Raw genomic sequence first — 14,165 nt, 5'->3', positions numbered from 1 at the left:
CTGCAGGGACAATGGTTTTCCAAGTACATCAAGACCAAAGAGCATAACAGCAGTGGAGCTGACACTCCTCATCCTGAATTTGTATTTGACCTCTTTTCTCTGCCATGCCAGGGTTCTGCTCTCGGAATAACTCTGCAATGCAAAGAAAAATGTAATTGCTTTAAGCGTGGGCCCTTTTTCACCCGGGATGACCATGAACCACCAATGAGTAGTTCCTGCCTTAGTTAGACACAGGGTTCAGGCTGAAGTTATGCACCCTGTGCTGATTTATATGACACAAACGAGCCTGCGGATGTATCTTTGCATTGCAGTCGCACCTCTGACGACTGCAGCAAGTGGGCTCAGCGACATGATCAGTGGATTGCAGGCACGCTTCCTCGTCTCTCCTGTTTACCTGCATCCTTCTGTCCCATCCTGGCAGGCCTAGTATCGTGCGAGCATTTGAAAACAATATCCCTGTTATTCAACGATTCAAAATCAAACTCCAATATAAATTCAAAGCCTTTTTTTTTTTCTTTGTTTTTGGGGAGTTACTTTGCAGTCATATCATCTTGTGGTCATCGTCACCATACGGACCCCAGGGCTGGTGGAAGACTGGGGCTGCAGAGGCTGGGGGAGATGCCTGGGGACTCCCCATTTGGTAGCAGCTTGAGCATAGGTTAATACGAACCAACCCTGAAATCGGACTCTTGAGGAGAGGCAGCTGAAAACAGAGAAGGGTGCAAGTCCATGGGTGTTCTGCTCCTGCTCTTGCTGCGTTTATTTAGAAACTCACCATTTTAATAGAGTTACCATGGATGCATTCTTCCCTGGAATAGGGGATACATTACCAAAAAGTTAGAATACAATGAAAACAAATGATCTTTTGTAACTGTGATTTTAATTTAACTGGATTGAGTCCAGTAAGATTTGGAAGAGTAGAAGATGAGAGATAAGTTAAGGGGTGTGTCCAGGGCACTGGAAAGGCAAAGATGACCAATTTTCCCATAAATAACGTAACAATAGCCAAATTTAATTGCTGTTAACTGTAGCCTCAGTGTGCAAATGATCTTTCATCAGACTGTGCCAAATTTATTTCAATTAAGACTGACTCATAAATAGTTCAGGTTTGTCTCTGGAATAGTGCACGCCCAGATGACAGTGTGTAAGTGCCGTTTTAAGCAAGGTAGAGGCGCCTTGAACGTATTTTCAAAAAGTTGTTTTAAAGTAAACCAAAGATTTTGCAATTATTAAATACAGGAACTATGTTTTGGCTTAACTGCTCGTGAAATGGATAAATTGCAGTATGCATAAATAATGGGAAGAAATAATCTAGATGTAAACGTAATGGTGGCCTTTAAGCCATTGCCACTTTTGAAATGAGTTTTGAGATAATTTGGATAGCTCCTTACAAGACAAATTTAGTTCTGTAGGGCTACAAGTTCATATTATTTGCTTTCCTTGATTGTGGACCTTTCTGATGTTTGGTCATTCTCATTCCCCTGCCTTGCATAGATATCCATAGAATAGAAAAGAGAAAAAGGGTGACGGGGGAGAGAGACAGAAGGGTAATGAGAATAACCAGGGGTACGGTATGGCGTTCATTAGAGAAAGATCAAACAAACCAAGGCTACTCTTGCTCAAAAAGAAATAAATAGAGGGGAATACCATGAATGTTGTATAGAAGCAGGAAGAGACAGGATTAATAACCTGTTTTCCAAGTATGAGAACAGTACCCTAACCCCAGTGAAACTGGCAGGTTTAGACCAAACACAAAGAAAAACAGTCATGCAGTGTGCGACTACATTGTGGAACTCGCTGCTACAAACTGATTTATAGCCAGAAAAATATATGGAATTTGAAGGATTGAAAAAAGGATTTGAAAAATTCACAGAGATTGTTTCCATCATTTCCATCAATCACTTCAGGTGAGCCCAAAAAGCTCTTAAATGTCTATGGAGGAAGGTGTCCCTCCCTGCTTTCTGCAGGGTACACCCCTGCTCACTCATCTGTGCCTTTTTTTGGGTACATTTTCTGGCTACTGATGGTAGAATATGGGGAAAGAGGGACATCTATGCAGACACTGATTAGTCTTGAGCAATGTTCTTTCCTAACTGAGTATCCTCCAAAGCTTGAACGCTAAGAAGGCTCAGGTTAGATATGGCTGGCTTTTGAAAATTAAATTGGGTGCTGGAGAAATTCCTGGCCGTGAATCTTAAAGCTTTGCATTAAAAGCAACACAGAGATTTAGGGGTGAAAGTCTACAGCACAGCGGCTGATCCGCTGCTACAGAATTTGCATAAGTTTGTCACTCCCTGCGTTCAAGTTAGGGACACGGATGAAGACTGCAATTTTTGCTTCTAGGCTCAGGGTAGAAGAATGTGTCTTGAAAACATTTTCTTTTGATTTCAGAGGGTCATTAAAGATCTAAACACATTCTAATCCTCTTATATTTTCCTCATTAGATTTGGATTACGGCAGCTAAGCAAGGGGTGAAAGCTGGCACGTTCTTCTGGTCTGTGTAAGTGCCCTCTGTTTTTTTGAGATTTGTAGCTAATAATTCAGAATTAATTTGATGCAAGTGTTTATTAAGTCATTTTCCTTACTTTAAGCATTTGGTAGCTTGGAGACCGTACCTGTAACCCTCCCTTGTTTCATTTGCGCAATGTTTCTGATAACTAAAACTAATGCTACAGTTGGCTGCTCTAAGTTCATGCACTGATTTTTGGAAGTTGTCTGAAGAAAAGACGTGTGGCTATGTAAAAAATTACTTTCTTTGATCTCATGGTGTGTTGTTTTGCCTTATTAGTATTGCTAGAAATGTTTCCTAGTCCTCTGAGTGTTTGTGGAAGACTTTTATTGTTCTTCTATGTCATCTGACATCAACAGCCTAATTGACTCAAAAGCCTGACTGACTCACTCATTATACAATCCAGTCTGACCTTTGAGTAAGATATCCAGTTTCCCTTTCCTAAAAGACAGCCTTGAGGATCTTTGCTGTTTATTCTTTTGTTTAATGGTTCCAAATGATTTTCCCTTATCCCAGCTAAGATGTAGCTTCCTAACCAAAAATGAATGAATTTTTGATCATTTCTGAGTTCCAAGGAATTTATGTGGATCAATCTCTATTTCATTTTAGTAGCAGGATTGCAGGAGCAAAAAAAAATGGGCAAACTGTCAAGATTGAAGTACTAAGGGGGTTTGCCTATTTTTTTTTTTTGTGATTCCATTAGGAATAATGCTCTTTGCTACTCCAAATATTATATAGCATATGGAGGGAATAACAACATGTACAACATACAAAGCTAATGACAGGTTTAGGCTTGCAAGCCGGTTATCTGACACAGCTGCAGCCTCGTGCTCTACGAAACAACAGTACAAAATGGTAACAATGGACAAGGAGAAGGCGGAGGTACTCCACAGCTCTTTTGCCTCAGTTTTCACTGGCAACCTCTCTTCCCACACCCCTCGAGTGGATGGACGGCAAGGCAGGGACTGGGGGAGCCAAAGTCCCTCCCACTGTAAGAGAAGATCAGGTTTGGTGACCACCTGAGGAACCCGAACATACAGAAATCTATGGGACCTGTCGAGATGCATCCCAGAGTCCTGAGGGAATTGGCTGATGTAGTTGCCAAGCCACCCCCCCGTGATATTTGAAAAAGTCATGGCAGTCAGGTGAAGTCCCTGGGGACTGGAAAAAGGGAAACATTGCACCCGTTTTTAAAAAGGGTAGAAAGGAGGACCTTGGGAACTATGAGTCTGTCAGCCTCACCTCTGTGCCTGGGAAGACCATGGAACAGATCCTCCTAGAAGGTACGCTAAGGCTCATTGCAGGGGGGTTGGACTAGATGACCCTTAGAGGTCTCTTCCAACCCAAACTATTCTATGATTCTTCTAAACACAGAAATTAATGTGATTCTCAAGTCCTACAACTACATAGTCACCATAAACACCCTGGCCAATGCATGCTTGGGGATATAAAATGTTGTGGAATGTAACCAAGGATATGTCACATGACTGGCAATAGTAAGGGAGTGAGATGGCCACTTTATGTATGAATTAAATATGTATACCTTAAATCTGTATTATTTAAGTTGAGACACAGAATGTTTTTTTGGGAGAATGCAGGCAAACTCTTTTAGGAAAACAGAATTGTTAAAGACATCTTAGTCATAAATGACAATTAAAATAAGGGATTTTTTTTTCATATTGCACAATTAATAAAAATTTCAAAACTGGGCAAACCCCAAGATCATTATTCTGCTTTATGATATTGCCTTGTTTGCAAATTTTAGCATAAACGGTCTTTTTTATAGTTGTTTTGCCACCAAAAGTTCTCTGTGTAGTTGGAGACTGAGGACCACCATTCTACAAGGCATTAAAAACTAACATACTTCAAAATGGCTGTTGGCATCTCTCTCTCTCTGTCAGATGTTCCCAAAGGGTGCTGTATTTAATTCAGCAGGGTGAATCCAAGGTGGTTGTATTTGATTCCCACCCTGGGATTCTGCTGTTCATCTAATGGAATCTGGACTGACTAAGCTGTTGTATTAAAATAACCGCGTGGTCAGTGACCAGCGGAGCTTTCCGAAGAAGAGATACTTGGAAGTTTAACAGCTGTTTATAAAATTAGTCATTCTCATAGCATGAACTTGGCCTCCGCAGCCAAGTGAGAAGTCTCAGGATACAAACAGTGAAACAGGAGGAGTCTGTTCCGCAGAGTGAGAAGCTTTCAAAGCTGTGCAAGTCAGCGTGCTGATGGCCTGGTGTTTCAGATGGCTCTGTTTTGATTGATTTACACCAGCCTAGCCCTCAGTTTGGCTACTATTAAGTCAATGGGAACTTTTCCAGTGTCTTCAAGACTACCAGAGCGTGGTGGTCATTTAAACTCGTACTGATGTGAGCAATTTAACGGCTTTTATTCATGCCAGCTATCCAGTGGCAGCACGATTGTGCATAAAAAAAGGTTAGTCTGGGTTAAAGCTACCAGAATGGATCTTTACTCTCTCCTGTTTAGAACAGTTAGATTTACTGCCTTGAGTTCTGACTCCAGTTACAAACTTTTAATCATCTTTCTTTTGGAGTATGTGGACATCCAGGAGACCTGAAGTGACTCTGTTTGCAAAATAAGAATCAGTATTAAGCAAGAAAGAAGATACAGCCCACTCAAAGCAAATGATATTATTATGATTGATTTTAATCATGTTAGAATCAGTTCATAGCAAGACTTTGTAGGTGCTTTTTGTATTCTATGATAACAAGGCATATTTTTGTATTTTGTCATCCAGCGTCATCCCCCATGAGCGCAGAATATTAACAATACTGCAGTGGCTCACGCTTCCAGACAATGAAAGGTAATTCACTTACTGTTGTTACCTACTGTTGGGTAACCACTAGCTTGTCATGTCCCTAAAAGTAGCTGAAAGAGCAAGGGGAAATTTAATTCTAAAAAGTATTTTTGTCTGTTACACGCTATCACTGATTTAAGGATTTGCTGGGCGGTTGTGTTTGGGGTTTTTTTGTTTGGGTTTTTTTTTCTGATCTCAGCTTTTAACCATCAGCATTTTGATTCTTCTCAGTAACTGTATGGTATGAATTTATTTCTTATCAAGAAGCATTTAGTTACATGGATTAACTCGGATTGTTTTTATCCTACTGAGTCTAATATGGTTTAACAACCTTACAGGCAAAGCCAGTTGCAGAACTGGACCCTGAGGACTTGGAAAATGTTAAGATTTTAATTATGAGTATTTTTTAGTACACAAGTTCCCACATGCTGCTGGCTGCAAAGCTCAGGCGAGCCGCTGTTGTGATCTCTCCTACCAGACTTAGAACGAGCGTGTGTCCTCAGATGGTACCCCATGTGCCTCCCTGCATGTGTTCTTGGATTTAATAAAACTGTTGAACAACTAATTGCTTCATCGTACCACAGAAACATGACTGAGAAACAGTTCTTTTTCCATAAAGTCAACTCTCATTGGAAAGTCGACTTGATTTGACTTGACCTAACAGGTCCGGGGCTTTCGTTGTTGTCAAAGGAAAGCTATCCTGAACCAGACCTTTCTTTCTTTCAGGCCTTATGTTTATGCTTTCTACTCTGAACAACCCGATGCTGCTGGCCACAGATATGGTCCTTTCAACTCAGAGGTTAGTATAGATTTTCTTCTGCAGAAAAAGCACAGGGCTCAAATACATTTTTGGAATAATTGTCACTGCTCAGGGGTAACATTTTTAGCAACTTTTTTTTCATCTATTTCTGCAGAATGCTTTCCTGCTGCCAGAGAAAGCAAAGTTATTGTCTTAAAGATATATCATGTGAGACTCACTTCTGAGAGAAGGAACTGCCTGTGCCTTTCAGGAGGTTATTTCTCTGTGTGATATAATAATGCAAATGGAAAGATTTATTTGGCAAAGACAGGAGTATATTTGGGTGCAACAGCATAACTGAACTTTCCTCAAATAATTTATCCTTATTAAAAGTGATAAAAATATAATGCAGAAAGCATTGAGGAAATATGCAGAGAAGAAAAAGCTTTGTTTAAAGCTGACAGCCTGCAGTAGCCAAAGTAATAATTCCAGTCTGTCATGAACTGTAAAAAGCTGCTATTTCCAGTTTCATATAGGCCCTGCAGGCGTTCAGAAAGCTTTGCCAGTACTGTTCCCTCAGGACTGCACTGCTGAGCCTGGAAAAAGTTTTGAAGCAGCGTAAGGTATTTTAATGAAAAATTATGTGCAACACACTACAGTCGTTAACCCCTTGTTTGAGCTTTGCATAGCCGGCTGGGACTGACGAGTACGGCTTCGCTGCCAACACTGTCCAGGGGACACGAATTTAAAGACGATGCACTTGTCTGGGAGTTGTGGGGAGGGGAAGAAAATTCTGTCCCAAATATCCTACTACTTCAGGTGGCTGGGATCTGGCATCTCAGATGATCTCTGACATCTGGCAAAGGTCCCCTCGTTTCAGTGCAAATGTATGCCTGCAGATTGCCATCACAAGACTTCAGGAGTTGTTAGACATGCTTCTTAAAAAGTAAACAAATGAGTGTATCAGATACCTACTCTATGGAAGGTGATACAAATCTCCCCAAGCAGCCCGGTACCCAGCAGTAGTTTCTTACTTGTTTGGTATACATCTGATAGCTGTTCTCTGGTGGAGGAGAGAGCAAAGACAAAAGCAGCATTAATCTTTTTAATATGCTTGAGTTATTTGGGCTCTTTAAATAAGTTTGCAGCGGTTATGAACTTCCTGTGGGTAGCATCCCTGTTGGAGCGCTTTGAGCCACGGTCCCAGAGCAGCAGGTGTGAGGAATTATTCCAAACCAGCACTGAAACATCATGCTGTATAGGAAGAAGGTAGTCCTTTTTCTGGATAAGCAGCGGTTAAAATCTGCCAACACTCTCGCTAGATTGACAGGCATTGATATGTCTCCGTGTTGTCATTTGGCTCAGAACAGGAGGGATGTCTGACTCAGTCACGCAAGGTATCGGTAACGAGGGCTCTCTGATTCAAGGTTTCATTACTCGATGATGCTTTATAGTTCCTCTTATTGGAGTGTTGCAAATATTTTGTGTGACTTATGGATGACGACTCTAATTTTGTTTATCTGTAGACAACCACTTCCTTCTGAACAGAGTTGTTTGGGCTCATTCTGTGGACTTAAAGGAGAATATGAAGATGATGACATTGAATTTGTTCTTTAAATTGTAGTCTTTAACAAACCAGTTTAGCATCCAATGCGGTAATCTAGTTTCAGGTTAATCTTAAGTGTCTAAAAAATGAAGGGTAATTGTATTATCATAGGAAAAGTCATTATAAAAGCAAAAAGCCCCCAAAGGCTCTTATTGTTTCGGTGTTCTTCTGGATGGTTATCTGAAGGTTGACCTCTAATTGCAAGGCAAAGCTTAGGCTCTTAATAAGTGTGAATTATTAGCTTATGAAAGTTTTACAAATAAATTTAATTATGTTATTTGTGTAAAACACAAGAAGAGTGTGAAATTGATTTTTTGCAAATTGAGAACAGACGAGTTAGCAGATGAGCATGTATGGGTTTGCAGTTCAAACAGTGGCCATAACTTTGTGAATGGAAATTTAAATAAATGAGTACAGCTGTGTAAGTACACAGATGCTGAGATTTGGTAGGGGCGTGGTTTCAGGATAGAAAAGCTAGGAAGTATTTTATATTGTTTCTCTTGACACTGTTTTCAATATAATTTTTAGGAGCTATGAAATTTATATAAATCAGCTGGGAAAAAAGTCCTCAAAGGGATCCCTTTCAGCTGCTTCCTTGATAGCAAGAGCATGACCTCCCTGTGAAATCATTTTTTTCTTTTATACAGCTGGCAGCCGTTAGACAGCTGGAGTAGTACTGACCACTTCATTTTTCTTCATGCAAAGGCAGATCAGCCAAACAATAATGTCTGAAAACAAGCTCTTAACAATTTTGTGTTATATTTAAGATGGGCTGCTTATTCCTCTTTTGAAGATTTTATGCTGAGTTTTTCTTGCTGCATTTAGTATCTTGAGCAATAGTTTTATACCTTGAAAACCTCCAAATCTTACAAATGTCCGTTAAAGTGAATGTTTGCTAGAGCTTATTGTAACAATTAATCTTCTAAATGTATTTTAAATGTATAATCTTAAGGGTCTAATGGCATCCGCTACTGATAATTTTCAGCTTCCAGACTTCAGCAGATGGCACTTAGAGCTTCACAGGACATGCACAACGGCCTATGCGGAGAGCGTCTTAAAAGCTAGAAATAAAGGGACTTAGATGCACTTAAACTTAAATGGTGAATTGCCAGTGTTGTTGATACAAATGCAATACAGATGATGGCCAGTGTCCACTAGCGTAACTTTGTGTGTCCTCTGACATTATGAATTTCAGTGTAAATGAGTGGGTTGTCTAGGTTTTGGGGTTTTTTTCTGGCTTTGGGTTTGTTTTTGGTTTTGGTTTTGTTTTTTTTTGTGGGACATGAATGAACTCCTTAGGAAGTATTTCAGTGGGTACCATTATGTTTCCAGGAGTAGTTACGGGAGTTATCAAATATGTGCTTGCTCTTGATTTACTTCCGCATTTTTTTTTCTTTCCCTCTGTGCTTCTGCAGTTGAACTCTGGTAGGTTGGTCCGTCCGGGTCAAGAAGCAGAGCTTTGGCTGGCTAGTTACCCTTGTGATGTTACAGTTCCCTTCTGTAAGCGGGGAGGGATTTGTTTCCCTCCTCCATAACTCCATTCTGACTCTTCTCAAGCAAGACTAAGATTTGGCTGGTTAAGAACTTGGCTTTTTTTTTTTTTCTCCTAGCTAACTTTTTTTTTGAAAATAAAATATTCTAGAAATATACTACCATAAGAGCTCTAAAACACATCGAAATCTGGCATTGCTAAGCCATTCCTGCTGCTCCTCTAACATGCTGTCTTGAGACGGCCATTTCCAGTGTTCAGACCTGGGTCTCCTGCGCTCGCGTGTTTCTGGCATTGTGGAGCTCTGAGCCGATTCAGAGACAGTAAAACGAGAATCCTTCCTTTCCCTGCCGCTCCTCTCATCAGGACTGCACAAAGCTTGAAGCGTTTTAAAAACAGAAAACTCTGGTGCTGCTTTATTAAAATGCCTTTCTGGAGAGAGACGAATGAGACTGGACTAGAATCTCCTTTCCAGCTGCTTGCCTTGGAAGCAATGAAACAGCATGGCAGATGGTAACATCCCCTTCCTTCCCTTCCCTGTTTACATAGCTCCATAACTGAACAACTGTGAGAAGCTGCCTAAGTACGTAGAAGTAAAATATCATCATAAATCTCCGCCTCTTCTCAAACCCACTCAGCGTGCTCCATTACACGCAGCATAGTGTAGTTACTGTCTCCTGGCAGGCGTCGTTGTCACTGCTTCACACGCCATCCCGCGCAGTGCCAAGAGCCTGCAATTTGTGTTAAAGTCAGTGAGAGCGGTACACTTTAAAATTATGAGCAAGTTGACTAATGGGATACTAGTTTTTCCAGTTAAGTCTTCAAATTTTTTTTCCCTTCTGTAAGCCTTCCTCGGGTACTATTTGTGCATTTATGAACAATAATATTACCCAAGAAGACACCATCCTGAAAGTGCTAGGAAATTAAATTGCCCCTAAAGGTGGTAATAAGGCAGGTGGCAGTGCAGCTTTCTGATGCACTGCCACTTAATAAATACGGCCTGCTGAGCTCATTTGAAGGATACAAGCTCCATGCTATTTGAGTCTCACCTTTGTAGCTCTGTCCTGCAGACCTGCAGTCCCCAAATAGTGGCTAGTGGGGTTTTGGTGATTTCAGTGGGGTGCATGGCCTGGCACATGATGGTGGCACCTGCTAATGATACTGATGAGAGTGCCTAGTGTCACTGATTCAGCCAAAAAGTGTATGTGGGAAACCTTTGCAGAAAGTCATTTGGACTGGCCAGGCTCTAGTACTCATAACTGAAACGTCATCCAAGTGAAAAATTGTGTTTCCACCAGCACTCTACCCCAGACACTCATTAGATTGCATGCAATGAATTTTACTTAAATTGAAATTAAGTTTACTTAACTTTTGATAATATTAATAGACCAATATTTGAGCAATAAAAAACCCCACCAAACTATATATTTTCAAAACCAGAAGCCCCACCTATCTTCTGAAACGCCAATTTCATTTGCTTTTATGCTGTCCGCTCTCGTAACTGCTGTTCTGCTTTCAGTACAATTTGGTGGAGTCCTCCTTAAAGAGAGACAGATCCTAAATTGTCCAAATGCCTAAATTTTTTAAAAGGCCACAGTAGTTATACTTCAGAATTAGCTGGCATAGGTACTATATCTGATGTGAGTCGAGACAGGCTTTTTTTTCTGAGTCCAGACATCTCTCCCCGCCAGTACAGGAGAGTAGTTATGGCTCCCCTCTTACTCCGCCCAAGAGACCTAAGAGAAAGCTTCCTCCTAAGAGGAGACAGGAAAGACCAGTTGCAGCTCCAAAGAAAAGAAGAAGAAAAGTACATAGAGTGGATCAATATGCTGCGGAAGCTCGTCGGAAGAAAGTAAGTTTACATATGTTCCAAAATTTTATGATGGAAGTGCCACTTTTTAGGCACTACTCTAGCTTTGTTTTTTTCAACTTGGGAGTTCACTCCATGCTTCAGGTTGGGATTTTGCAGACAAAACTTCTATAAATGTACTGAAGGACACAAAGGAAAGCAGCCAAACCAGACCAAGTCTTCTGGGAGCTATCTATGTGTTTCTTGATTCAGACTCTGTTTGTGTTAAGGAAACTCATCTTTATAATCTCTTTATATTTTTAAATCCAGCCATCAGCTGGAGGCAATGTCGGATAAATCCCTGAGAAGACACCACCAGTGTTGCTAACCCTTCTGAGCTATTACAAACTCTGCAATATGTTGTAGCCTCCTCAGCTCCCCAGCTCTTGGGAGCCTGGTGATTATTTGAGATTCTGTGTCTAGTCATTGTGGTTGTGGAAAAGTCCTGACAATGTGACTCATGAAATCTAAAAGGGAAAGAACTTTGAAAACTTGTAAAAAAAAAAAAATATTTTAAAGCCAGTTTGTGACTTTGGAGGGTAGAGGATTCTTGATTACATGATTTCTGAATGCTGTATTTGCAATAGAAGTGGTGCGGGCTGTTTTCACAAGAAAAAGGTCAAACAGAAATTGCTTTACTAGAAAAAGGTGCAAGTGGAGGAAAAGGGTATTTCTTAGTGTATTGTCTTTCTCCACATGGCACTAACTACACACTAGGAGGGGTTATAGACCACTTCAGTATAATTTTTGTTTCAGAGATTTAACTAAATAATTCAAAACCTCTTCAAATAAGCAAGGTAAATATTTCTCCTTTAGGCTTTAAACAAAAGCCTTGACACTGCACTGTATCCTGCAAGAGGCTATAAACACTCTTCTCAATAGCTTCTGTTGGGGGTGTTTTTTGATTTGTTGCATGAGCCAACTTACAACGGTTACTTTGAGATTGACTCTTTAAGTGTAAAGACATGGCAGACAGGGACATGCAAAAAATTATCAGTTATAATAAAACAAGAATTTTTGAAAGAAATTTTAACACAAATTTACCTGAGAGGAAAACCGATAACTGGTATGGATGATATTGCTATTACTTATTAACTTGCCATTCCAAGTTATACCATTCGAACACCTCTCTCATGAAGAAAGGCTGAGGGATTTGAGTCTCTTCAGTCTGGAAAAAAGACGGCTGAGGGGGCACCTCATCAACGCTTATAAATACTTAAAGGGTGGGTGTCAGGAAGATGGGGCCAGGCTCTTTTCAGTGGTGCCCAGTGACAGGACAAGAGGTAATGGGCACAAACTTGAGCACAGGAAGTTCCACCTAAACATGAGGAGGAACTTCTTTCCTTTGAGGGTGGCAGAGCACTGGAACAGGCTGCCCAGAGAGGTGGTGGAGTCTCCAACTCTGGAGACGTTCCAAACCCACCTGGACGCGTTCCTGGGCAACCTGCTCTGGGTGACCCTGCTCTGGCAGGGGGGTTGGACTAGATGATCTCCAGAGGTCCCTTCCAACCCTGTGATTCTATGATTCTGGCAGGAAGTATAGTAGGTAGCTTGTAACATTCCTACCGATGTGAGTATATGTGATTCTTTCTTTTTTTTTTTTTTCTTTTCTTTCTCTGGATGAAAAGGTCATCCAAACTTATCCAAAATCCTCCTGATAGGTCAACGTTGAAAATTTATCACTTTTTATCAACTCTGAAAATTTATCACTTTGAAAATTTATCACTTTTCTGATTTTCAGAAAAAACATCCCAATGTTACGCAGTAGTTCCTATCATACCTGCAAGTTGCTCTAAATTCTTTCTTCCTTCTAATCAAGTTTCTTCTAAGGTAAAACTCAGGAGATAATCCAATTGTGGTCCGTATGTCTCGGATCCCATACGCAATGCTGTCACAGTAGTAACAATTGGTTATTGTAGCACCACCTTAGAGCTCCATGTATCTTGAAAGATTAAATGTTTCTGTACAGCCTTCCAAAGTCTCCATATCAACATATTAGGTGAAGAAAGGTATATGCAAGAGTTTTATTTGTTTACGAATACCTCTTTGGAAGTTGCATCTGGGAAAGAACATGATCTGTGAGAGCAGCATGTCCACACAAAAAATCCCTGCCTGAATATGCTACCTACAGCCGCCAGCCTTAGGCTGTGAAGACCACTTGGGGAAAAACTTGAACGTCGTAAAGAATAACAAAAGACAGCTGAATTCACAAATTGAAGAGAGACAGAATGTAATGAGATGAAGAAATACTGGTGAAGGCCTTTTTAAGAGCTGCTTTGAACACAGTCAAGTAGTGAAAACTGCTAAGTTGAAGAGGGTTTTTTTTTGTGGTTTTCTGTGTGAGTTTTCTTTCAAAACCAGGATTTTTCATTTATATTGACTTTCTTACAGTTTCAGAAATGTCTCTGCAGGTTTATGGCTTAAATTGTTGAAGAGAGTAGCTAAACAAAATTACTATAACTTGAAATTCTTGAAATCTCTGCAAGTATTGTTGCTCTTTTTAAAAAATTATTATTATTTTTTAAAAGAATCCTCAAGCCTCCTGACAAAAGTAAACATTAATGGGAAAACCATCTGTATTTCCAGCTTCCTTGAATAAGCTTTGGGTTCTGAGTAAAAGTTGTATTTCCTTAGTGATTGATGTTATACAAATAGAGTTTCATAAAAATGGAATTCCCACTCGTTGAAAAAATTCTTTGTATTTGAGAGTGGAAGAATGCCGAAACAGACAATTTTCTTTATTTTCTAAACTCAAAATGTTCCAAAGTTTTAACAAACTGGCTACTTAGGCTTTCCTGAATTAAAATATCTGTAAATTTCACCCTTTGCCTGAACCACTTCCATATGTTGCAGAAACTGTTCCTCCTGTTCCCCACCGTGATTCCATCTCTCATGAGCCGCTTCTCCGTGTATTTATAGTGCCACAAGGGAGATGACATTTCCTGTCTCATAACTTATCAGACTCGTTTAACATCCATCCCTTAATGACTCAGGCAGAGGGAGAATTTCTGAACCATCTCTTTCTGGGTCACGCTAACGTGGTGTTTATTTTTTCTTCTCTGAAATTTCTGCCAAAATCTAGTTTTTTCTCATGCAAAATTTGTTAGCATTCTGTTTGTCACTGGGAGGATGTTTTGTTGCAGATACTTGGACCA

General features: G+C 40.2%; 1 protein-coding gene across 6 annotated transcripts in view; it reads left to right on the top strand.

The window, feature by feature from the left end:
• The window catches only part of ENPP2 (ectonucleotide pyrophosphatase/phosphodiesterase 2), a 77,142-nt gene that overhangs the window by 37,453 nt on the left and 25,524 nt on the right, over nt 1–14,165 (top strand). For all 6 annotated transcript variants that reach the window (XM_063327454.1, XM_063327455.1, XM_063327457.1 and 3 more), the window contains exons 9-11: nt 2,445–2,500; nt 5,268–5,333; nt 6,054–6,126. In XM_063327454.1, the coding sequence (XP_063183524.1) occupies nt 2,445–2,500; nt 5,268–5,333; nt 6,054–6,126 (195 nt within the window). The remainder of the gene's footprint in view (nt 1–2,444; nt 2,501–5,267; nt 5,334–6,053; nt 6,127–14,165) is intronic.

Source organism: Chroicocephalus ridibundus, chromosome 2, assembly GCF_963924245.1.
Source record: "Chroicocephalus ridibundus chromosome 2, bChrRid1.1, whole genome shotgun sequence".
Lineage (NCBI taxonomy): Eukaryota > Metazoa > Chordata > Aves > Charadriiformes > Laridae > Chroicocephalus > Chroicocephalus ridibundus.
This window is presented reverse-complemented; position numbering and strand designations above follow the sequence as displayed.